Source organism: Lates calcarifer, linkage group LG5, assembly GCF_001640805.2.
Source record: "Lates calcarifer isolate ASB-BC8 linkage group LG5, TLL_Latcal_v3, whole genome shotgun sequence".
Lineage (NCBI taxonomy): Eukaryota > Metazoa > Chordata > Actinopteri > Centropomidae > Lates > Lates calcarifer.
The window spans coordinates 15,513,354-15,536,691 of NC_066837.1; the positions used below are offsets into that span (position 1 = coordinate 15,513,354).

At 43.3% G+C, this 23,338-nt stretch overlaps 2 protein-coding genes across 2 annotated transcripts; one reads left to right on the forward strand and one right to left on the reverse strand.

Annotated features, from left to right (window-relative positions):
* Window positions 1–11: 11 nt before the first annotated feature.
* Window positions 12–9,597, reverse strand: wfs1a (Wolfram syndrome 1a (wolframin)). The gene is given in 13 exon segments (XM_018695548.2): window positions 12–3,188; window positions 3,321–3,484; window positions 3,992–4,270; window positions 4,414–4,659; window positions 4,843–4,920; window positions 4,922–4,981; window positions 5,134–5,273; window positions 5,354–5,431; window positions 5,722–5,895; window positions 5,985–6,129; window positions 7,350–7,429; window positions 8,972–9,261; window positions 9,341–9,597. Coding segments are annotated over 13 exon segments (3,183 nt in total). The 3' UTR covers window positions 12–1,996.
* A 2,369-nt stretch (window positions 9,598–11,966) lies between these two features.
* crmp1 (collapsin response mediator protein 1) lies at window positions 11,967–22,849 on the forward strand. The gene is given in 16 exon segments (XM_018695591.2): window positions 11,967–12,326; window positions 12,328–12,519; window positions 14,443–14,531; window positions 14,802–14,986; window positions 15,093–15,257; window positions 15,803–15,864; window positions 15,978–16,058; window positions 17,003–17,071; window positions 17,155–17,275; window positions 17,360–17,516; window positions 19,013–19,058; window positions 19,060–19,155; window positions 19,254–19,424; window positions 20,718–20,897; window positions 21,179–21,344; window positions 21,518–22,849. Coding segments are annotated over 16 exon segments (2,031 nt in total). The 5' UTR covers window positions 11,967–12,167; the 3' UTR covers window positions 21,610–22,849.
* The last annotated feature ends 489 nt before the right edge of the window (window positions 22,850–23,338 follow it).

The following is a 23,338-nucleotide window of genomic DNA, read 5'->3' on the forward strand; positions in this document are numbered from 1 at the left end:
TCCACAAGGGATTTTGTTTTAACATCAAGCACTTTAATGAATACTAATAGCACACTCCCATACACTCCATCACCAGATAAATAGGCACTCAAATTCACTGTATATAGCCACAACTTCACTGATTATCATTCACAGGTGCAGTACACATATATGGGTTTTCATGTGCTGCATGTGTTAGATGTTGATCATCTGATTAGTACTTCTAATACAGCTCAGCAAAACGTTGCTGTCTGGTGAAAACCATGCCCAGGCCCATTTACAACTTTGGCACAATGCATTTTTCAGAAAAGCCAATTCTAATAACCACTTTTTAAATTGTTTATTTTGCTTAAGAAGTAGGAGAATTCCCACTGGGTTGTGATAAAAATAAAAGTAAAAAACTGTGAAATATATTTTGTCCTCTTAAATGTGAGGAAATTATCATGACATCAGGGAAATCTAAAGGCACGTTGCAGTATGAGGCAAAACATCTCATTCTAAATATTCTCACTAGTAGCCCTATTTCTATGGAATGAACACTGTCAAATGTTTTGTTGCCATGTCTAGTTGAGATACCATAAATAAAATCTAGTAATGTGAGGACTTGTGACACCCCTCCCACTCAGTCATATTAAACTGCTGCACAGGTTGGCACAAACAGCAAGAGCCATCACTGGTCATGACATCTCTGAAGTGGTATTTTGGGGTATGAGTGCGTAATAACTGTGAAACTGAGACAGCTGCATGCACTGCCAAGTTTGTGGGCTTACCATAAACAGCCTCACTGCAAACATAAAATACTGTATCGACGTTTCATATATTGGCTTTCCATTTGCAACTTTGTGTGCACTGTAGCTCAAAGGATAGGGAACTCTGATCACTAACTAAATATAAGATTAAGACCAGAAAATTTTAAGACCGCAATGCAAAAAAAAAAAAAAAAATCATGGCCGACAGAGCCAGAAACAGATATTCTTCACACAACCAATATGAACACCTATAAATAAACAGGTAAATGTACATTTAAAATTGTACTAATGTATACACACACAGCTATACATACATACTGGACAAATTCACTATACATGTAAGAAATTCCTTGATACAAAAGCAGCAACACATTAATCTATAAAAGATCAATTTCACTCTATTCAAAATATCCATCTTATTTTTAAGAAATGCACAGTATCTCTAGTTTTTCAGAAATAGTCAGCACCCAAAATTTGCTTCCTTGTATATAATCTCTCCAACACTGTAAGAGGTTTTTGTCTAGTTTGTTATAAAACACCTGTGAACTTTGAAAGCTTGATTGATAATTGATAAATATTTTCTTGTTGACTTGTAGTTGAAAAAACAAACCGAATGTTGGCATCTGGCCATTCTTGAACTGCTTTAGAGGTACATGAACTGAAATAGTACAGTCTTTGTAAACTCATGCACAGGAAGTACTGTCAAAAATATTAAAACATATCCTGGAAGATTTCACCTTGTTGAGATGTCAGTGCATAAACATGAGCTGTAGATCCATGTTAGATAAGTATGTAAACAACACTATAGGTAACATGGTAGTCACATCACAAGAAAGACTTGCTTCACTGTGCTGTGGCGATCTGCTCCTTTAAGGACGCACCTCCCCTACGTCACACTCACACACCTTTAGCTGAATGAATGGCGCGTTTTAAAAAAAACAACATGGCGCACTCACCGGAAACACCGTAGGAACTCCGGCGTTATCTCTAGCTCGTATGCCGGCGCGGCAGTGTGAGCGGGAAAGACGGCCAGGTGTTGCGGGTTTGTGGGGTTAACCAGCGGGCTGGATGCAAGAACGGTGAACGGTAAATAGATAAATTGTCGGACTTTTTCACGCTGCCAGGGGCTGACAGACTACATGGACAGTCGGACGGCTGGGACCTCTTACGGTGAGTACGCCATATTGCTCCTTAAAACGCACCACTCATTCGGCTAGGGGTGTGACGTGTACGTAAATGCACCTTTAGGAACGCTACTGTCTTCCTTCTCAGCCAGTGATTTTTGCAGACAGGAACGGAGAAAAGAAAAAGTCAAATGCAAACTTCAGGGCTCTCATTGTTGTGCGTCTCCAGTCTCTCTCTATCTTCACCTGCCTGCCTCCAGTCAACACTGAAGAAACGCAGTCCAGACAGTGGATAGCCTTCAACTCGAAGGCCGGGGCTCTGGCTCCAAGGCGGCCTTCCAGCTTGGTGCTGAACTCCACCATATTACCAGGGTTCAGATTTAGCAGAACCTGTTTGAACTCATTACTAGCCATTAAGATTATATCCCTGGCTGGGTCCTCCGCCACCAGGCTTCCATCTCTTATCATTCCTACTGTCACCTCAAATCGGTAGCTGTCAAAGCGCTTTACATGGCAGGTGTGTTTGGCCAGAGCCTTGATCTGACACAACTCTTCCTCCTCTTGCATTCGGAGCAGCATGGGCAGTAAAACAGTAGCTGACGCAGAACTGGCTGCCAAATCTGCGGCTGTAAGGTTTGCTGCCGTTGCATTTTTTGGCTCGCATTTGGGATAGGTCTCTCCGTACAGGCAGCGCAGCCAGTCTCCCATGAACACTGGCAACATGTTAATGACAGCCTGCGCCCCATTCTCTGTCTCAGCCACACGGACATGCTTGAAACGCCCGGCCCAAGTGATTCTGTGTCCATGAAGGTGGCTACAGAAGATCTGCGTCTGGGCCATGCCTTTAGTTTCCCAGGCAGGAGGCCCGCATGCCTGACTGTACTGGTTCCAGGTCAGTGTGGAGTTGTACACTTTCTGCCCCTCTGCATGGTACACATAGACAGAGAAGAACAAGATCACCATGGAGATGCAGAGTAAGATGAGTTTGACTGGGCCGCGGTGGGTCAGCGAGCGGAAGACATCGAGAATAGACATGCTGAACCGTGTCCAGAGTCGCAGGGTGACAGGGATCGCACACACGACCAGGGTCACGATCATCTTCGTCAGTTCCAGCTCGAGGAACCACTTGAATAGTTGAATGAAGAGCATGATGGCCAGGCCAAAAGCCAGAACAGGAAGCGCAAACAGGAAGAGAAAGTAGGCCACGCAGGTGCGGATTAGACCCACAGCAGAGGAACTCTGGAGGAGCACTACGGAGAACTCACACCACATAAAGCACACAAGGTATGGAACCAGGAAGCAGTATGTCCCCCGGAAACCACGCATCCTTGCCATGCTGAGGGTGAAAACAGACAGAAGGAAGAGATTCAGACATATGCTGGGGTAGATTTTAAAGCCCACCCACACAGTCTAGTGTGTTAAGTGGTATTAACCAAACACATCTTGCAGACCAGATGCTTCCTCTCACCTGAAGAACAGGTAGAACAGGTAAACATAAAGCAGGCAGGGGAGACTGAGCTTCAGCACCACAGACTCCCCTAGTGGCACTGTGGTGAAGGTGCGTCCCAGAAAACGAAGCGCTGTCATGTTCTCTGGCAGGAACTGGGTCAGGCAACACAGAGATGATGCTACCTGAATTGGAAAAAAAGGATGTACATAACTAGTTTTTTTTTTTCTAATTCCTAAGGGAACTCTTCTATTCCAAATTAAAGTCTGTAAGATTAAAAACCATTAAATTTATCACATTTCTGCATGTTATAGCCCACCAAATAAAGCTCAAGTATATGTTAATTTCTTGGCAAACATTTTAGAAAGCCTCTGCCTTCTCCATCTTCCACAGTTACTGATGCCATTTCAATTCAGTATGCTATGAAAATACTTGCATGTATGCAAGCGTGGATCACATAATGTGTTTAAGAAAACTTCAACGCCCAAACTTTAGATGTTGGAGTTTCCTTAAACACACCAAGGAATACAGAATATTTTTGATACGTTACAAATGGCAACCTGATTTGATAACAGAACTGAAATGAATGAATACCACTGGCTTCTGTTGTTAATAATGTTAGATAATGATTTCATAGACTACGACATGCACAACTACTCTGAGTTATGTCAGTGTTGTGTGCCCCCCCTGACCTCTATGACCATTGCTCGGCGTGCATACGTCGCAGCGGTGGGGCTGAGGCTCTTGTAGCTGACAGCAGTGAAGAAGATGGCCACAGTAGAGAGTTCAGAACAGGGGATCCAGCCTTTGTCAGCTACAGGGAAGGAGAAAATGACAAAGAAGACTGAGACGATAAAATAGAGGTACGGCTCCAGGTTGTTCCAGCCAAAGTTGGTCTCTGCCTGCTCCACATCTAACCCAGGTTCAAAACGGGTCAGCAAACACGTCAGGGCGCTGAAGTTCTCCCACGTCTGGGGCAAAAAAGGGGAATGAAAAGATAAATAAATACTGTATCTTTTCATCATTTTAACGCTGCACTGAAAAGCAATGGGCTCGAGAGAAATTTGGTTTTAAAGTTTGAGGAAAAGCAGCATTGTCCATTACACTCACTCACCTTGCTGCTCTTAAAAACACGCAACGTGCAGATGATCATAGAGATGAAGGAGAGGTAGAACACGAGCAGGGGGATGACAAAAGCAAACAAGTCAACTGTCAGGCTGCTGATGATGAAGAAGAAGATAAGCGCGTTGACGTGCTGTGTGGGGATGATTGTGCTCAGCCACTGGACCCCGGCCCGCGATGCCCAGTCGACCAGGTGCTCCTTCATTTCTACAATGGCATGAAACGGGTACTGCAGTATCTGAAGTGAGGAGAGACAGATATGAAGAGAGGTGGGAAAAACTAAGGAAACTGAATTATGAATGGAATGATTTAACAGGAAAAACATCCGCAAGAATAGATATTCCAAAGATATTTAATGAAGGATAATTCAAGGAATATACAGAAACAGAATGAATTGTAATACTAGATATTATTAAGATACCATTAAGCGTGATTTCATGTCCATGGCTTTTTTTATGGCCCCAGTCTGCTTGGTGTCGAGCATCATCCCACTTGGGCCCAAAACCCCAAGAACTTTTGTGGGACTTCTTGCATCCTGATGGGACCACCTCAGTCTTGTGCTTCACAACACGCACGCACACACACACACACACACACACACACACACACACACACACACACACACACACACACACACACACACATAGTATGAATAGCTTTAATGAAGTATAAAATGATATGTGTGTCCTCATGATGTCTGTTTCTATTTTACCTTGTCACCACTATAGAGAAGTGTAGGGCTCTCAGTCTTGGCTGTGACCTGGCTGCCATTTGGGGGTGTGGGGGGGACAATACCTTGTGCATACTTTTTTGTCATCTCAACAAAGTCATCCAAGTCCACCAACTGTTTGGCTGAGAGGAGACAATGCAGGGGATTGTACAAGAGTATAAACTATTATATTCTTTCTGTCTCTCCCTGTCTGGATACTCACCCTCATTGCTGACCATGCTTTCCAACACTTTCTGAGTCTGGCCTGAGGTTGGTCCAGGAATGCTGCTTGCAGTGCCACCTATTGGTGAGGAATGACCACAGCACCGGTGAGTTACAAACCCTGCACTGCATGCCTGCATGTAATGTGATATTCTTCACCATGGCAGCTGCAAACACTGAAATCACAAAGGGGAATATATGATATTTAAAAGCAATGATGGCTATATTATGACATCGTGCTACAGCGTTCTGGGCAGTCTGTAGGATACCAGGCAAGATTGTTGTCACAATACAGATATGGTGTTGATGGTTGTGTGTGTGTGTGTGTGTGTGTGTGTGTGTGTGTGTATGTGTGTATGTGCATCCTACCCTGCCCTGCATTGACTTGGCTGACATTTTCCAGCATCTCAGCCACAGCCACCTTCTTTTTCCTCTCCGGGTTGAGCTTAAAGTACATCATCATGGCTGCCTTGCGTACTGCCAGCTCAAACTTACTCTCTGTCGACAACTTGCGCACATCGGCCTCATTCTCTGGAGTAATTCCTAGCAGAGGATGACACACGGAAAAAAGTTCAGGAATAACATACACAAATGCACAAACATGGATATGCACGTAAATGCATACTGTATACCTTTTTTCTGAATCCAACAGCGCTGCAGTGCTCTTGCTGCTCCTTTTCTTCCCTGTTTAGCTGCTTTGATCAACCAATTAACAGCCAGATGATTATTTACCTCTGCGTCCTTCTCTTCAGCGAGAATCAAGTAGTGCTGACCCAGCTGAAACACAGAAGAGAGGTGGAAGAGAATAGTTTATGGCCTTAGTCTAACTTAAACCTGTCAATATAATGTGACATAAAGTTCACATTATAGTGGTGCTCAAACTCCAAAGACCTGAAATGTATTGAGATATAACATAGACTAGTTTGTATACATAATGTTTGATGTGATTGTATTATATATTAGCAGTTAGGACCTATTCCATGTTAAATTTGTTACACTAAGTCATGTCATAGTGTATATCGATAACATATTGCAATATTAAGCATGGATTCTACTGATACAATGACTACAGACCCATAATTCTCTTTCCCTGTGGCCATCAGTGCCTCTGTCACAGCTAGTCTTTTCCAAGGGCAGCAGAAGCCTCAGTGGCATATCAAGTGACTGTTTTCTAATCTTAACTGTCATCTCATAACTTCTTTCTCTCACAGTTATCAAATGCATCTGTTAGTATGAAGATGAGATGTGTTTGCATTTGAAGCATCTCTGCATCAGTATCTTCCCGTCTATGTTACATACAATAAACATAAGCTCTTACAAACCTGTTTTATTAGCACGACAGTGTTGTCAAGGCATCTAAATATTTACAATAGTAATGTGAATGAACAACCACTGTGCTCATACAGTAACAAATGACTCCCTGTGTATGATTTGTATTCGAGCTGTAGGTGTACACCTTGTCTATCACAATGTGTGGCTCGTCTGTTATGAAATATGACACATCATTGGAGTTTCTGAACCATTCTTCAGTGTACTGATGTGGTCACGTGTTTTGACATGTTCACTTTCACACACCATCTGCTGTTATTTAGGTACATGGTATGAATGGCATATAGCATGAGGAAGTTAAAGCCACATAACTACCAACATAAGAGTTTACCCTTTCAGAGCTGGTGCATCTTAAATGTGAACTCTGGTCTCATCTTCCACCTCTACCCCCCTTTTCTCATGCTAGCATATGTGTGCGAGTTGGTAGAGAACAGAGAGGAATGTGAATATTTCATTATTATTTGTGAAAATTCAGCGCATGCTGCAATACCCTGTAATAGTGTTTTTAATGATTAGTATGTGTGACAGTATCTTGTGTATCATATTCACAGTCTGGAATCAGCTTCCAAGTGGCCAAAAATAGACGCTTGCTCTCAACCAGACTGAGTCAACCAGCAGGACCGAAAACAATGCCAAGTTCCAGTCTGTATGCATGTGCTTTCCCTTACTCGCGTCTGAGCTCTGGCATCACCGGCTTTGGCCTTCTCTTCCATCTGCTCCATGGACAAATCCTCCTCTGGTTCTTCATCTGAAGGAGAGGAGAGAGACAAGAGGTGATGCTTTAAATGTATCTATCAATCTCAATCAATCAAAACTGACTCTCTGAATCACTGGATTACATTGAGTCTTTGCTGCCAAACTTGTAGTCATATAACTTCATTGAAGGAGCAGCATGACTCGGTGCTGATTTTTACACATACTGTGTATACAGTACAGCCAGTAATGAGCATACCCCACCTGTCATATATCTTGTAACATGAGCATAAAAAGAAGTCAGAGGTGTAGATCTGTTCACTATGTGAGACTGTGTGCATTTTAAGCACGTCTGTATCTGTCTGTCTAATATTTTGTGACAGGACAACACCATGCCCAGCTCCTATGTCAAACTAATACTTGTCGATTGCACTGCATCTCCCCAGTGTCCTTTAAGCAAAGGGGTTCAGCTTCTTTGCCTGTAGCCCTTTTTCAAATGCCACAGTCTCTCATCACCAGCAAAATCTCTTATTGGTGTAACAAGTGTGGTTTCACTACCTGTGGCTCTGAAATATAATAACAGGTTCTAATTTAAATGTTGTGGTAATATTGCCAGTTTCTACACAGAAGCTGTGGAAAATAAACCTTTGGGTTTCAGTAACTGTAAAATGATAATAGTCAGTTCTTGACCTAAATGCCAACATCACCATGCTAACATGCTAACAAAGACAATGCTAACAAGCTGCTTAGCAGGTATAATTCACAGTGACTTTATCTCAGTTTGGCATGTGCACGTGCTAACATTTGCTAATTAGCATTAAACACAATGTACAGCTGAGACTGATGTGAGTGTAATTTGTTTTGCAAGTAGTAAGTAGTATAGTAGAAAGTATTTCACAAATGTAATCTTTGACCTGATGATGGTTGCATCACCAAGAGCATCTCCAAAGTTCAATCTGAGCACATGTCACGGTAATCAATTGAATTGTTGTTGAGACATTCAGCCATAGCTAAAAATGTAATAACTCACAGACTGGCTGACAACAGAGTCATGCATGGCTCTATGGATAAAAAGGTTCACCAAGGTATGTGTTGCTTGCATGTAAATAGAGTGTTCAGGAGTTGAGGTCAGATGTTGACTACTGCTCTTCTGTCAGCTTTTTTTTTTTTTTTTTTTTAAACATTCATCAGGTGATACCAGTGGCCTAACAAGCATCCTGTAACAAGGATCTAAATGTCTTACCAATTAATAATAATAATGCCTTTATTTTTATTAAAGTAGCTATATTCATTTTAATCATGTTATTAATGCTTGTATAATGCCTTGCATGCAGAAATGCAGCTCCAATTGCTTTACAACACAGGATTAAAACGGGGACACAAAGTTAGCTAAAGCAAGTCTCTATTCTGGCCAAGAGAGATGTTCATCCAAGTGCAGGGTTACTCTGCTACAAATGGAAAGACATTCCAAAACACAGCACAAGGCTTATCACTTCAACACAGCAATGGGTCTGCGGTCAGCGGCTTCAGTTCTCAGTGTCATTAAAACTCACAATGTGTGCTGTAATCCCAGAACTTAGAATAAAAGCATTCATACCATCATCCTCTTCATCATGGGCATCTTCTTCCTCTGCTTTTCTAAGTCTTTCCTGCATTATCACCCGCTTGGCCATGGAGGCAAAGGTGCGTTTTGCGGGGGCGGTGGAAGAAGTTGCAGGAGCTTGTGGCGGAAGCAGTGGTGGAGGAAGAAGGAGGGGGATCTGTCTGAGTGTTACAGGCCATGCTGCTGGCTGAAGTAGTGGAGGCAGAGGTGAGCTTGGAAAAGGGTGAAATTTTGGAGATTTGAGGGGTAGGTTGTTTAGGAGGAGGAACAAGTGGTGTTTTGTTTAGAGCAGGAGAGGAAGGTTTGGTGGAAACAGTTTTAGAAGCAGGTTTAGAAGACGCAGCAGCAGATAAGGGCTTTGACCTGTCTAAAGAAGGAGGGGGGTCCAGTGGTTTAGATGTGGTTTGAGCTGATCGTGGAGAGGCATAGGAGGATTTTCTGGGTTCTGTTGTTTCCGGGGAGGATGGAGATTTGGCGGGCTGAGAGGGTGTAGCGGAGAGGTTACTGGAGACGGTCGAGGGAGGAATCTGTGTGGGGGAGGGAGGGGAGGATCCATCCAGGACAGGGCATGACCCCTGGGTGTTGACAGGGGTGGGTGTTGATGGGAAATCCTTCTCCATTTTTCCTGGGAGAAAAAAAACACCTGAGTAAATATATCATGACAACCGAATACTGCAGTAAAATAATCGAGGTAATTTCTAATGATGAGTCATAAGTGAAGACATAGCTGGGCAGTGGACCCTGTGAACTCCCTGTCAGAGAACCTGGAGGAAACTTTCCTCTGGATATTTTACACCTAAAATATAACACCTTTCCTTCAGTAGTCTTGACAGGGAAGCAAACGAGTGAAACCCTGTTTTTTCTCCTCAATGTGAGTCATCTTTGTGAGAGAAGAAGCAGGATATTTAATGGAATATCAGTTTCAGTTACATGCAATTAAACCAAACAAAATGGCAAATGAAAGCAGGGACATACAGGCAACTTAACATAATGATATATATAATATATATAACAATTATATATATTTCCAAAAGATTATATGAATAAGTATCATAAAATCTGTCTTGACACTAGTTTAGGTTAATTACTCAGCTTCGTCCTGCACGCGCCGACAGAGACACTTCGCGAGTTTACGGAAACTCTGAACTTCAAGCTAAGTAGCCTTCATTCTCAACACTAAACCTGCGCCAAGTCAACACATAGTAAAGCAACGTAAAGGAAACCTTACTTGGTCACTAACTGAGCAGATTTCTTCAGGGTGTAATGTAAATTACTCTCCTGAGTTTAAACGTTGTGTCTGTTGCCCATGCTGAGGTAAATTCCGCTCCATATAGTTCTCTGAAACCAGATACGAACACTTGCTGCACGTCTCTGGTCTATAAACAACACCCCAACTTTGTGACCCGCCCTCTTAAAATAGACTGTCCCTTAATAGGGGGTAATGAACGCCCATCAAATGGCAAAGTTGTCTGATTGGTCATTAGTTGTTCTTGCTTCGTAAACCTGTGAAGGCTGAAGGATTTTAACAATTTCTATCACCTCTTCAAACGTTTTCTCAACTCTATCCTTTTTTTTTCTCTGTTTGTATTAAAAGAAAATATAAGTAAATGTTATCTCGCGTAAAAAAAACTTTGAAACAGTGGGTTACTGCTATTCAGTGAAGCTGTATGTGCTGTTATGTCAACCGAATGGTCGCACCATTTAAGTAGATTAAGAGGTTCCAGGTTAAAAGCTACTGTATATAGGCCTAGCCTTAATCGAGTTTGTCTTTCTCCCATATGGCACCAGTCGGCAACAGGAGTGTCTGCTGAAATGCTGGGAAAGCCAACTGTCTAATGAGTAATAAGGTAACACTTCATAGTAAGGGGACATCAGTATATCATCAGTTTCCCCACACATGAGATTATATGTCTGCATTAAACTGCTTTTACTGAGCAGCAACATGTAACCTAGGTGATCAAATGCATAGCTCTGATATGCCCTTTTCATTGGTTTTCCGCAGGTTTAATGGCACATAAATTAACGTGAAGTAACTGTGGGTTAACACTAACTGATGATCCATTAAGCATTAAGTATTGATGTGACTTTAAGCAACTGGGATTCGTGATACACCCTGCATTAATTCCTTTGATCATCATGACCCATGCATTAATTATGTATCAGCCTACTTAAGCATATGATTCCTACCCTTATTATAAAGTGTTTTCTTATGATATTAATCATCATATCATGTGCCCTATATGCTACAGGCCTACATGCAGATACAGATACATGTGCTCTACATAGTGCAAAACTGTTTGTACACGTGCACCAGAGACCTGTGTGCACCGCAATTCAATCCAATAGGCGTGCATTTTTCGTCTGGGAGCTGTCCACCTGCATGAGTACTGAACAGACAGCTCCCAGCCCCCCCTCCCTCGCCCTTTCCCAGTGTCCCTACGGGCCACGAGAAGGACAGTCTGTTGCTGTCTGGACAAGATTTCATCTCATCACTGTCGGCGCACATCAGCAAATATCCCATGAGCATACAGGTCACTGGTTTTGGCCGAGTAGAAATAAAAAACAAAGCACCTGCTACAGGCTGGAGCTTCTCACCTGAGCAGCAGGTTGCGCTCAGTCAAGGCCAGTGTGAAATAAACCAATAACCTCCTTGTATGACAATAGTCCGTGAACTCTAAAGGCACATTTTCCATTTTCTGCCCATCCCTCCAGATGTGGGTTACAAGATGACACGGGCTGGTTTAATCCGCTGATGGTGTGACCTGCTCACGCACAGCCCCCCACATTAAAAGGAAAGAGAGAGGGCTGGTAGAGAGACAAAGACAAAGAGAGGGGGCAGACACCCCGACATGCTCTCATTTTGTTTGTGTGTATGTCAGTACGTATGGTCACTAACTAATGCAGTTTTCACATTAAAACTAGTTCAGAGTCACACCAGCACGCCTTCTATCAAAACTGGAGCACTGCATCATTTCACTGTTTTTCATGTGTGTGTGTGTGTGTGTTAGGAGGCGGGATCCTTAGGTAGCCCGGAGAGAGCTGCTTTTTACAGTTCACAGCATCGAATGAGCGCGCTTGCCCGAAGAGGCGGGACTGTGACCCGGTTAGACATAAAACGAGCAGGGCTGCTGTCTCCATCGTTTCAGATTTAGGGGGGGAAACGTCTCCGTCTCCCGTGGATTAAGCCACGATGTCTGACTGCAGGAGACAGTGGAACCGGGAGGATGAGCTACCGGTCTACCTGGCCGGGCCTATCACCACCGGGCCGAACCAGCGGAAGTCCTACGGGATGTTCAGCTCGGTGGAAGGGGCGTTTGAGAGCAAGACCATAGACTTCGACAACTACGCAGGTGGGGAGGAAAGGGAGCCGCACCCCGAGGAGCGGGAGCCGGGAAAGGGTCTTGGATGTCGGTGACACCATCGGCAAGACGCCCAGCGAGCCCCGGGAGGGGTCACTGACCAGCTCACCCGGAGAGAGGGATGACGCACGCACCGGTGTTGAAGTCAGATATTCATCGGGGAGGGAAAGCCCTAATGGAAAGGTAGCACTGACGATTTTATCTTTGGATTCTTGGTTGAAATTCTGTGGCTGTGGGATTTCTGAAATAATTTATTCATTAAGTGTGGTAACACACTCATAGACTACAGCTAGTGGAGAACAATGCCATATTAGACTATTTTTAATAACTGAAAGCAGCCTATCAATTATAGTCGACAAAAATGTTGTGTTGACCAGAGCTGTGGTTTTATTAATTTCTTTAACAGCCCATCAAGTAGTTGTTCTGAGACAAATGCTTCAGTCTGCATAAACTGATTCACTTTTGTGCTGCATTGCAGTTTGGCCATTTTGGTTCACATCTGCGTAGCTCAAACACAATTCTCCCAAAAATATGCAAATACAGTCACGTCCGAGACACGGGCGCTCTGTTTAGTCTGTGGTGCTGAATTGGACAGCGGCAGACAGCGCCCCCCCCGGTGTTGTTTTTGTGCTCTCACGTGAGCTGTTGGTGTGTGCGCGCGAAGGGGGTGGGTGTGTGAGGGCGCTCGCGTCCACACCACCTCTCCCGGTGCCAGTGAACGCTGCCGGGCAGACGCTGCATTTCCGCACACGCGCGCGCGCGCACGCACGCACAGGATCGTCACCTGTCTTTCTCTGTGCGCGCTCCACGCATCCTGACGTAGCCGTGCGGCGGCGGATTCATCGCTCTCCCTCTCGCAACACGCACACACGGAAACAATAAGCAACACACATCGGGGGTGGGGGAGACAAAGGGGCGTAGAGCGAAGCGCAGGGCGCAGGAGTCACCGCAACCAGCCACTGAGTTGACCGCCCGAGTGGGGGCAGAGCGACCGAGAGAGAATGTCTGGGACCAGTTACCAGGGGAAGAACAGCATCCCCCATCTGACGGTAAGAGACCCGGCCTGGTCAGCGGCGTTGGCCGGAGAAGCTCTCCGCTTGTATGCAAATCCCTGCTGCCAATGCCGGCAGAGCGGGGATTAAATTCTTAGTGAGGCGGCAAAGAGCAGAAGGTCCCTCTACTGTTTCTCCCGTGTGAAACCGCAAACCCAAGACAGAGAGGTGACAATTCTCAGCGTCTGTGTGTCAAATCGAGCGCGTATTCTTGCTCATGGGTTGGACAGTGTTGTGTAATCTCGCCGCCTGTCAGAGGGATTAACTCGGATGATTTGACGGTCGAATCAGGAGTCGCACAGGAAACAACGGCTATCGTAAAACATCACAGAGGTGTGAGACTGGGACTAGATTTGAACAAAGATGCATCAATTTCCAGCTATTTGAAAGCATGCATTCTACAGAAAAGCTCCTCTATCATTCCAGAGTAAAATTAAACACCAAATTAATCCAAAGGCAACACAACACAATTAATACAGCATTACATTAAGTATGGGAGACAGAAAGTGACAACTGTTAGTCCGACTGAACCCAGGTTGTTTCTGCTCTAAGCATCCTTATTGGCTATAGATGCTGAGAATTCAGCAGGGCTGTCAGCTGCCGTCATCTCGAACCATGGATGATCTCTGGTTACCATGGAAACATAGCATCTTCCTGATGCTGTTGCCAGGCACCCTCCATCGTGGTGGAGGGTGTGGACACATGGTAGTCTGACAGAAACGTGTGCTCGTTTTAACGCTGTGCTTTCTTAAAATTCAGCATTTGATTGATTTTTTAAAAATCTGATCCTTTACAATAAATGCAAATTAGACATTTATTCAAACATCAGTATTACCAGCTGTTAAGAGACCCCACCCCTGCACTTCACCGGTGTGTGACTGTGCATTTTGTTCTAGCCTAATCCACTGCACACTGTGCTATAGTATTGCTATAAGGTCATGGATTACATAACTGATTGTGTAATATATCAAAATGTCAGGATTGAATTCAACCCCTCCTGTACCTCTCCCTCCCTCCCTCTCTCTCTCTCTTCCTGTCTCTGTGTCCCCTGCAGAGTGAGAGGCTGTTGATCAAAGGAGGGCGGGTGGTCAACGATGACCAGTCTCTCTATGCAGATGTCTACATCGAGGATGGGCTCATTAAGTGCGTATATGAGGGAGCCAATTATGTCAAAGCCCCACAGAGGCATATAAATATAGATTTTACTATGTGAATATTTTTCTGTTTATATTGTTTTTGCTTCCTTATTCTCTTCTTTCCACTGTTCTATTCTCCACAACCCCTTTTCACCCACACCCATATATTTTCCTGCACCACGTCGTTTTCCCCATCATCTTCACATCTCCTCGTTCTTGCCTTTTGCCTCCCTTTCACCCTCCCCTTTTGCCTCTACGTGTATCTGATCCTTGGCAGGCAGGTGGGGGAGAATCTGGTTGTTCCGGGGGGTGTCAAGGTGATCGAGGCCAATGGCCGTATGGTGATACCAGGAGGGATAGATGTCAACACCTGCTTTATGAAGCCCTACCTGGGCACACAGCCTGTGGATGATTTCCTGCAGGGCACCAAGGCTGCACTTGCAGGAGGCACCACCATGATCAGTGAGTGCTGATGCTTGGATGCATGCAGCATACAATGTGTTTCTTTGACTATATCAGGATGCTTGTGCCCTTTCCATCTTAACCTTTGAGCCCTCTCACCCCTCAGTCGACCATGTGACCCCCCAGCCCGGAGACAGCCTGCTGGAGGCGTTTGAGCACTGGCAGGAGGCTGCGGATAAGAAGGCATGCTGCGACTACTCCCTGCACGTAGACATCCCCCAGTGGAATGAGACTGTTAAAGATGAGCTGGAGCTACTGGTGCAAGAGAAAGGTAGGTTATTCCACAATGTTTCAGAGCTGTGGTCATTGTTGTAATTCTTGCTTCACTTCCATGCTCATCCCCATTTTGGGCCAATTTCACAAGAACAATAGGGACAGATTTAGAAACAATTTGGCCCAATGCTGAATCCTCTTATAGTGAAGGCACAGCCAGAAGCCATTGTTCTCATTACAGCACTGTCATGGTGGGAGTGTATAAATTCTGCTTGTAATCTGTTTTAAGTAAAAAAATCACTTTTCTTTTGGGGGGGCAGCTACAAAATATTGCAGTAACAGAGCCAAGGCAGCTGTTTGTGTAACCAGTTTCCTTCAGAAATAAAGCTGAGAGAGTTGTAATTCTTGGCTCTGATGCCAGACATAAACATGCTCTGCCTGCCGCCAGGGAAGCTTGTAGATCAGTTTTTGTATTTTGCAACTTGTATTTATTGTGTTTCATAATATATTATTTTGGCTACACTCACAGAATATGTCTCGCATCTAGGTTTCCCTTTATCACCTTCTTGTCATGAATAAATTCTTTGTTTCCACTCTTGCCAGGTGTCAACTCCTTCCAAGTGTACATGGCCTATAAGGATCTGTACCAGATGTCAGATTCTCTGGTATGTTTCAAAAATCACCAGTTACACTAATCACTAATACTGCACTAATATCCTCTGTGTAAATCTGCTCTTCCTATTCATTATTCATCCCTTTACTCCTCTCTCTCTCTCAGCTCTATGAGGCTCTCTCCTTCCTGAAGCAACTTGGTGCTGTTGTGTTAGTTCATGCTGAAAATGGAGACCTGATTGCTCAGGTAAGTGCTCCATAAACTCCTCTGTTTTTGCTCTCTTAGTGGCAACTTGCGACCCATATATCTTGTTGCACCATCGCAACCTGTCAGTGCATTTACTGTATTTAGCCTCTAGGCACAGCAGTTTACTGTGGTGAAATAGCCAACAACATATAATGGCTGAATTAAATCGTGACCAGCCTTTTACCTTTATGCTCCTCCACTGCAGCTGAAAGATATTCTTGTTGTGTAACTCTCCAGCTCTCGGAGAGGGGAAGGATTAACGCTGCTGCTGCTGCTGCTGAGAATGACAGGTTTATCTAAGGCCACCATTACTGTTGACCGTTATTATACTAATGATGCTGATGATGTAATGGTGATTAAGATAGTGTGGGTGAAGGTGCTGATAATGCTGACAGCAGTGATGAATAATGGTAGTCACAGTCATGGAGATGATGGTCCTGATTAGGGGGGAAAATTATGGTGAAAGCTATGATGTATGTGAAGATGAATGGGGTTAATGAATGGTAATGGGACTGCTGATGAATGATAATGACATACTTGTTAACCTAACTGTAATGGAAATAGGGAAATGGGTGATGAAAAACCAGTAGAAGTAACAACCCCTTTGAAAACTAATAGTGAAACCAGAAAAAAGAAAGGGGGGTGGGGGTTTGGTTTTCATCTTAATTTCTCAGTGCTCCAGACAGCGCTGTCAGAGGCACAACAACTAAAGCCAGCACAATTCCCCACAGAGCAATGACATTCTAGGATTGCAATGCACTCTTTATTTTCTTTGATAGTGTGACAGACCATGAGATTTTCATTTTACAGCAATGAGATACAAGCACAGGCACTGAAGGGTGAGTCTTGTGGGTAAAACATGACTTGACAGGTGCTGTATGTAATGCTGACACTTACTGTAATATGTGTGAAGATAATCATGAAACTGTTCATTTGTGCTGTAGGAACAGAGAAAAATCCTTGGGATGGGGATCACTGGACCTGAAGGCCATCCTCTGAGTCGTCCCGAGGAGGTGATTCTTATACACCCTAACTGTCCGTCTAGCCACCCATCGTTGCATAGGTTTTAACACTTCCTTTCTTTCTCTCCATGCAGCTGGAGGCTGAGGCGGTCTTTCGTGCCATCACTCTTGGTAACCGTGTGAACTGTCCTGTCTACATCACCAAGGTGATGAGCAAGAGTGCTGCTGACACCATCACCCAGGCCCGGAGGAAAGGTCAGCCTCATTCTTTTTTAGTGATTCTTCCTGTGTTTACTGACGTGTTATGTTCACAGTCTGAACGTTTATCTTCCTGTCCAGGTTCCGTAGTTTTTGGGGAGCCCATTACAGCTAGCCTGGCCACTGATGGTTCTCACTATTGGAGCAAGAACTGGGCCAAAGCAGCTGCTTATGTGACCTCTCCACCTCTGAGTCCTGATCCCACAACTCCAGACCATCTCCACACACTGCTGGCTTGGTATGTCTCAAACCCTTTCAGCAATCATTGCACACACTGCAAACTAAGTTAATGTATTTTCAATGCCACTCCCCAGTGTTTTACAATAAGTAGTGCTAATACTCTAAGAAACCTAACAAAATGTAAAAACTTTACTAATTAATACAGAGAGAGGACAGACAAAGTTTAGCTATAACCTCTGTACAAAGTGAAATGCAAATCAGCTGGATGACACCAAAGGAGACACCACCAAGGATCCAACTCTCATCGTTTGCCCCCAGATATTCACTTGGTATTCATGCCACAGACACAGACAACTGCTCTTGTAATGCACAATGTCAGAACAGCTTTAGAGAAAAAGAAAAACAGATGGAGAGAAAGTAAAGGTATTTGTATGAGGAGAAGAGGGGTAGAAAGAAGGAAGTGAGGGAGACTTAATAATGGATAAAGGGCACGATAATGGTAAGTTAAGTTGTAATTCATGGGTATCACAGAGAGGATTAAAGTGCCCCAGACCAAATCTATCTCATTTCACACCTCAATCATACACTCACACACATCCAAAATGCACAGAAAATCCTGCTGTACACTTTTGACTGTCCCCGATTCCATAAATAGCTCAGGAACTAGAATCCTTCATCATCTGTTGCCTTGGCTACCAAGTGCCTCCCTGCTCCTCCTCCTCCTCCTCCTCCGCCTCCTCCTCACTCCTCCACCCTTCGTCTGCAACTCTAGCTTCTCAAGGCGGGTCCGTGCTGTCATGCCAGTGGTGCGATACTGCTGTTGTCTTTGAGCTTCTGCTGAAGCGACAGGGTGTATTTTTCGGTTCTTTTTTTTTTTTTTTTCAGTTGATGCGAACAAAAGAAGAACACCTTCTCTCACATTTCAGCAAGGCCTGTGATTTCCATAATAAGCACTCTCTTGGCACTGGGGCAATGATCCCACAACTCACTATCATGAAGTAATCACTGTAATTAACAAATGAATAAAAGGCCTTAGATGAGGAATTATGATAATGATAACTCTTCATCAGTCAAATTTAGCCTCTTGTGTGGTAGGAGGTAAAGTGACGATATGTGTTGATGATTTTTTGGTAACGCTGTGTATCTTTATGTGGTCCAGTCAGTGCTTAAGGGACTGGTACTGCAGCTGCGTTGCACCACTCTGACTGGTTGAGCTGGCTGGTTTTTCCGCCCCAGGCCACTACATGACTTGTACTTTAAAGTGGTATGCTCACTGAGGACACCTGCTGATTAATAGCAGAAATGTTTGTCTTTGTGTTTATAATTGTTGCTTGAACGTGAATTTTGTCTTTAATTGATTTTTGTGGCCAAATTTCCTTTAACTGACCATCTATTTACAAAGATTCAGTTACATGTATTCATTATTAGTTCAAGACATTTAAAAAATTCCTCAGGGAAAAATATAATAATTGATGAACTTAATAAGTGCTAAGGCTATGCTGATAATTTCATATCATGTTTTTTTTTTTGTTTTTTTTTGTTTCCTTGATACAGTGGAGACCTCCAGGTAGTAGGTAGCGCTCACTGTGCGTACAGCACCTCTCCAGAAAGCAATTGGTAAAGATGACTTCACCCTCATCCCAGAGGGAACCAACGGAGTGGAGGAGAGAATGGGTTTTGTCTGGGACAAGGCTGTGGTGAGCAATGAGGATGCGTCTGTGTGTTTGTGTCTTGTGTGTAGCTGTGAGTGTGATTTTTGTCTACCACTTTAAATAACCATTTATCTGTCTCTCAGGCCATGGGGAAGATGGATGAGAACCAGTTTGTGGCAGTGACATCCACCAACGCTGCTAAAATCTTCAATCTGTACCCGCGGAAGGGACGGATAGCGGTGGGCTCCGACGCCGACATCGTCATCTGGGACCCTGACAGCTCCAAAACCATCACGGCCAAACTCCAGCAGTCGGTGAGGAGGGCTAAAAGAAAATAGGGCACAGGGAAAGGAAAGATGATGAGTGAAAGGGAGGATGAGTAAATCAGCTGTTGAGGGAGAAAGGGCTGCAGGAAGGAAGCTTTCATAGGAGAGTGTGAAATAGGTTTAAGTGAAAGATCACAGATGGGGAAGAGAAACCTGAAATATAATTTTAAGCAAGAGTGATATTCGGTCAAGCCAGCAGTTAATGTGCACAATATGATGATGCCACACTTCATAGGTGCAGTGGGATCAGAACAGTGCATACATTATAATATTCAACAACACTGTTTATTGAGATGATATTTCTAAAGAACTGAAATGCATTTGACAAGTAAGTGTGAGATTAATCTTTCAAAGGGGCAATTCACCCAAATTATGAAAGAATGTATTTTCTCATCCACCTAACGTAGTATCTAAACATGCAGATACTTTCCAACCAGAAATTGCTACTGTCACCTTAAAACAATTGGGGTGAGTGAGATTTCTAATAATGACACTGAAACCATTTAATATAACACTGAAAAATAATGATCTATTTAAAAGAAAGTACTTCCAATGAGAAATGTTCACAGTGAAGACTGTGTGGATTAGAGGAACACTGTTGTTTAAATCCTTTAAGCACCACAAACTGAAACTCCTTTCACCTCCTTTGTATTGGGGTGGCATCAGATATCTCAGAGACGGATGTCTGAAGACCTTGACATATAAAAGCAAAACTATCTGCACAGTAAGATACCACCAGATGTAAATGAAATAATATGTTTTTTTTTTCAAGCTGAATGAACTGACCCTTTAATTTTCACTAAAAGATGCATTTAAATTCAGGAGACTAGCCTCAGAGAAAATTTGAGCAATGTGACACAATACAGTGAAGATATTAGACAGTGGTTAATGTATTCAGTCTGCTGTGCCACTCTCAAAGGCTTTAATCCAGACTGCTGCCGGCTTTAGGTTATAATCCCCCTTCACCCCTCACCCATTCTGTGCTACCATCTCTCTACCCATCCCCCAGTATTCACACTATCGCCCCTTCTATATGCCCCAAGCCTCTCACTTATTCACCCCCTCCCACCTTCTCAACTGCTGCATTTTACTGCATGTATTAAGCTCTTTGATACAATGCCTGCTGAAATAGCGCAGTGGGCCTGGGCAGTGTAGGGTATCAGTGATCTAAATGGTAGGTGGGGGGGGTAAGTGGAAAAAAAAACTCTCTTTTGTCTCTCTGCTTAATTCCTTTTTTCCCACTTTCTTTGTCTTGTATGTTTTATCCCTCTCCACACACAGGCTTCAGAATACAATATCTTTGAAGGTCTGGAGTGCCGTGGAGGTCCAGTGCTGGTGCTGAGTCAAGGTCGGGTGGTTTATGAGGAGGGCAAGCTGCAGGCTCAGCAGGGCACCGGTCGATTTATTCCCTGCAAGCCTTTCCCAGACTATGCTTACCAGCGCATTAAGTTCAGGAACCAGGTAAAGAAGACGGATGATTTTAAAGGCATTTCTATGACAGTATTCAAAATTGTACATGTAAAAATGTTCCCACTGAAAAGATTAAGTGTGAAACGTGTAGCTGCACAATTTCTTTTCTTATTTGTCTTAACAGTGTCAGTAAAATATACTGGTTAAACTGTGCTATGTAACCCTGCTGGTGATTTCATTTCTATAGTGGCTTCCATTTTGAAGATTGAGGTGAGTGAAGAGTGAATAATAGGTGTATTTTGCTTTTGTGTCTCTGTTTGTTTTGTATCCAGGTGAAGGTGAAGCAGGGTGTTACTCGTGGGATGTATGATGGCCCTGTGTATGATGTTATTCCTACTCCCAAATACATTACTCCCGCTCCGTCAGCCAAAACTTCACCCACCTCTCACCAGCCACCACCAATACGCAATCTGCACCAGTCCAACTTCAGCCTATCAGGTAATAGAAATCATATACTGTATCTTGTGCAAGTTTTAAAATCCAGTGGTTTCTTTGATGCTTCTTATCATGTGTGATGGAACTTAAAAATCTAGATGCGTTAAATTACATCTTGTTCATCAGATTTAGTTGAAGTAAATGTAATATTTGAATTTTGTCTTTCTATTTCTTAGGGGCACAGATTGATGACAATGTCCCTCGTCGGTCTGGCCACCGTATTGTAGCACCCCCCGGTGGTCGCTCCAACATCACCAGCCTTGGTTAAACACTTGACTGTGCACAAAAGCGTGGTTGTTGTGGGGGTTTCACCTCTTGAGTGTGTGTGAGTGTATGTGTATGACTGAGAGTGTGAGCACACTGGCACGAATGAATACCTTTGTATTTTTTTTTGGGGAGTACAATGGTGACACGCTCTTTTTAGACCATTATGATTTTATCAGTCTGCCTTGAGTCCACGGTCACTGAGGAGAAGTGCATTTATACTTCTGATAAAACAAGAGTGTGATTAACAATCAACCAAGTCATTCAAAACCACGAAAAACTCACAGACTCATGATCGGGGCACTCACACACACACAGATCTGGTGTTGGACCCCCTCCAAGCACCTAAATGTGACCCCAGTAATACATCATAATGTTGTTGTCTCCTTTCCCGCGAGCATGACTTCCTCCTTAATCTTTTTCACATCCCACGTCTTACTGTGTGAGTCTGCTCAGACATGGTGCTCCTCTCCACCCATCTGGTGGACAGCTGAAGAAATAACACATTTCTCCTGCATCTGGTTTTCAACATCTTGGCAATATTTGTTTCAATGTGGCTCAAGTGGATCAGTTATACATATTGCATGGACACATCTTTAGGTGTTGCACTAGTTGTGGTTTATTGTTACAATGGAGGAACACTTAAAATTGTACTCAAGGCACATTTGTGTTGAACAGCACAAACAGTATTCTTATATTGGTAAGTGTATGCTTTGAACACATAATTACATTCACTGTGGGTAGAGCCAACTGTTACCAGGTTTAAAACACAATCATTTATTTTAACATTACTGTGAACTTCAATAAAAGCAATGCAACTTCCACTCCACCATCAGATACTATATGCAAATGTGTCAATACTCTCCTATAAAGTGTTAAGTAGATGAGCAGTTGAAACAAACACAAAAACTGCAGAAAGAATTTTTAGGTTGCTGTACCTATGTAATAGCATTTCACAGTTAAGACTTTATTATGTGTGTGCTAGTTTTCTGCCAAACACCCATGCCAGAAATAGACCTTTGTTGTGATGACATGCTCAACTCACTGCTGTAAAAGGGCTTCAGCTCCCAACACCACTCTATCAAAACTTCACTTTTTAAGCTGTTTTTATTTCATTGTATTGATTCTGGATGTTTTCTTGGTACATTTAGTGTTTCTATGCCGCTCTGTTTTTGTTGCTGTTGTCTGGTGTCTCCAATGGAACCACTAATGATCAATAAAGACTTGACTGTTGTCAGAAATTATGGTAAAACAAACATTTCTGAGATTGAATACTGACTGAGTTAATATTACGTGTGACTCCAGCTGTGATTGTGATTCAGATTCAGAATTCGAATACTTTCTGACGCCATGTTTTCATCTTTTTGTCTAGTATTTGTGCCAGTAAATTCTGTCAGGTTGAATTGGTGCTTCATGTAGCCATCCAGGTGACACGCAATTGATGGTAAGCCTAAAGCAGGATTTTCAATTCCAAGTAATGCCACTCCAGTAAAGAACCTGCACTGTATTAATTTAGCACATTATATTTCCTTTTAGAGAGATGGAGAGGGAAAATGTGATCTGCAGAGAGGTTTATTATTGGGCCCAATAGAAAAAACTATATCAAACTTAACCTTGAAATGGAAGGAGCACACAAATTACTTAAACAGAAATCTGTTTAACCTCAGAAGCAAATATTGGACTGGGTAGGAAATTAAAATATTTCACGGATCAATACTGAATGCAGGTTGTAA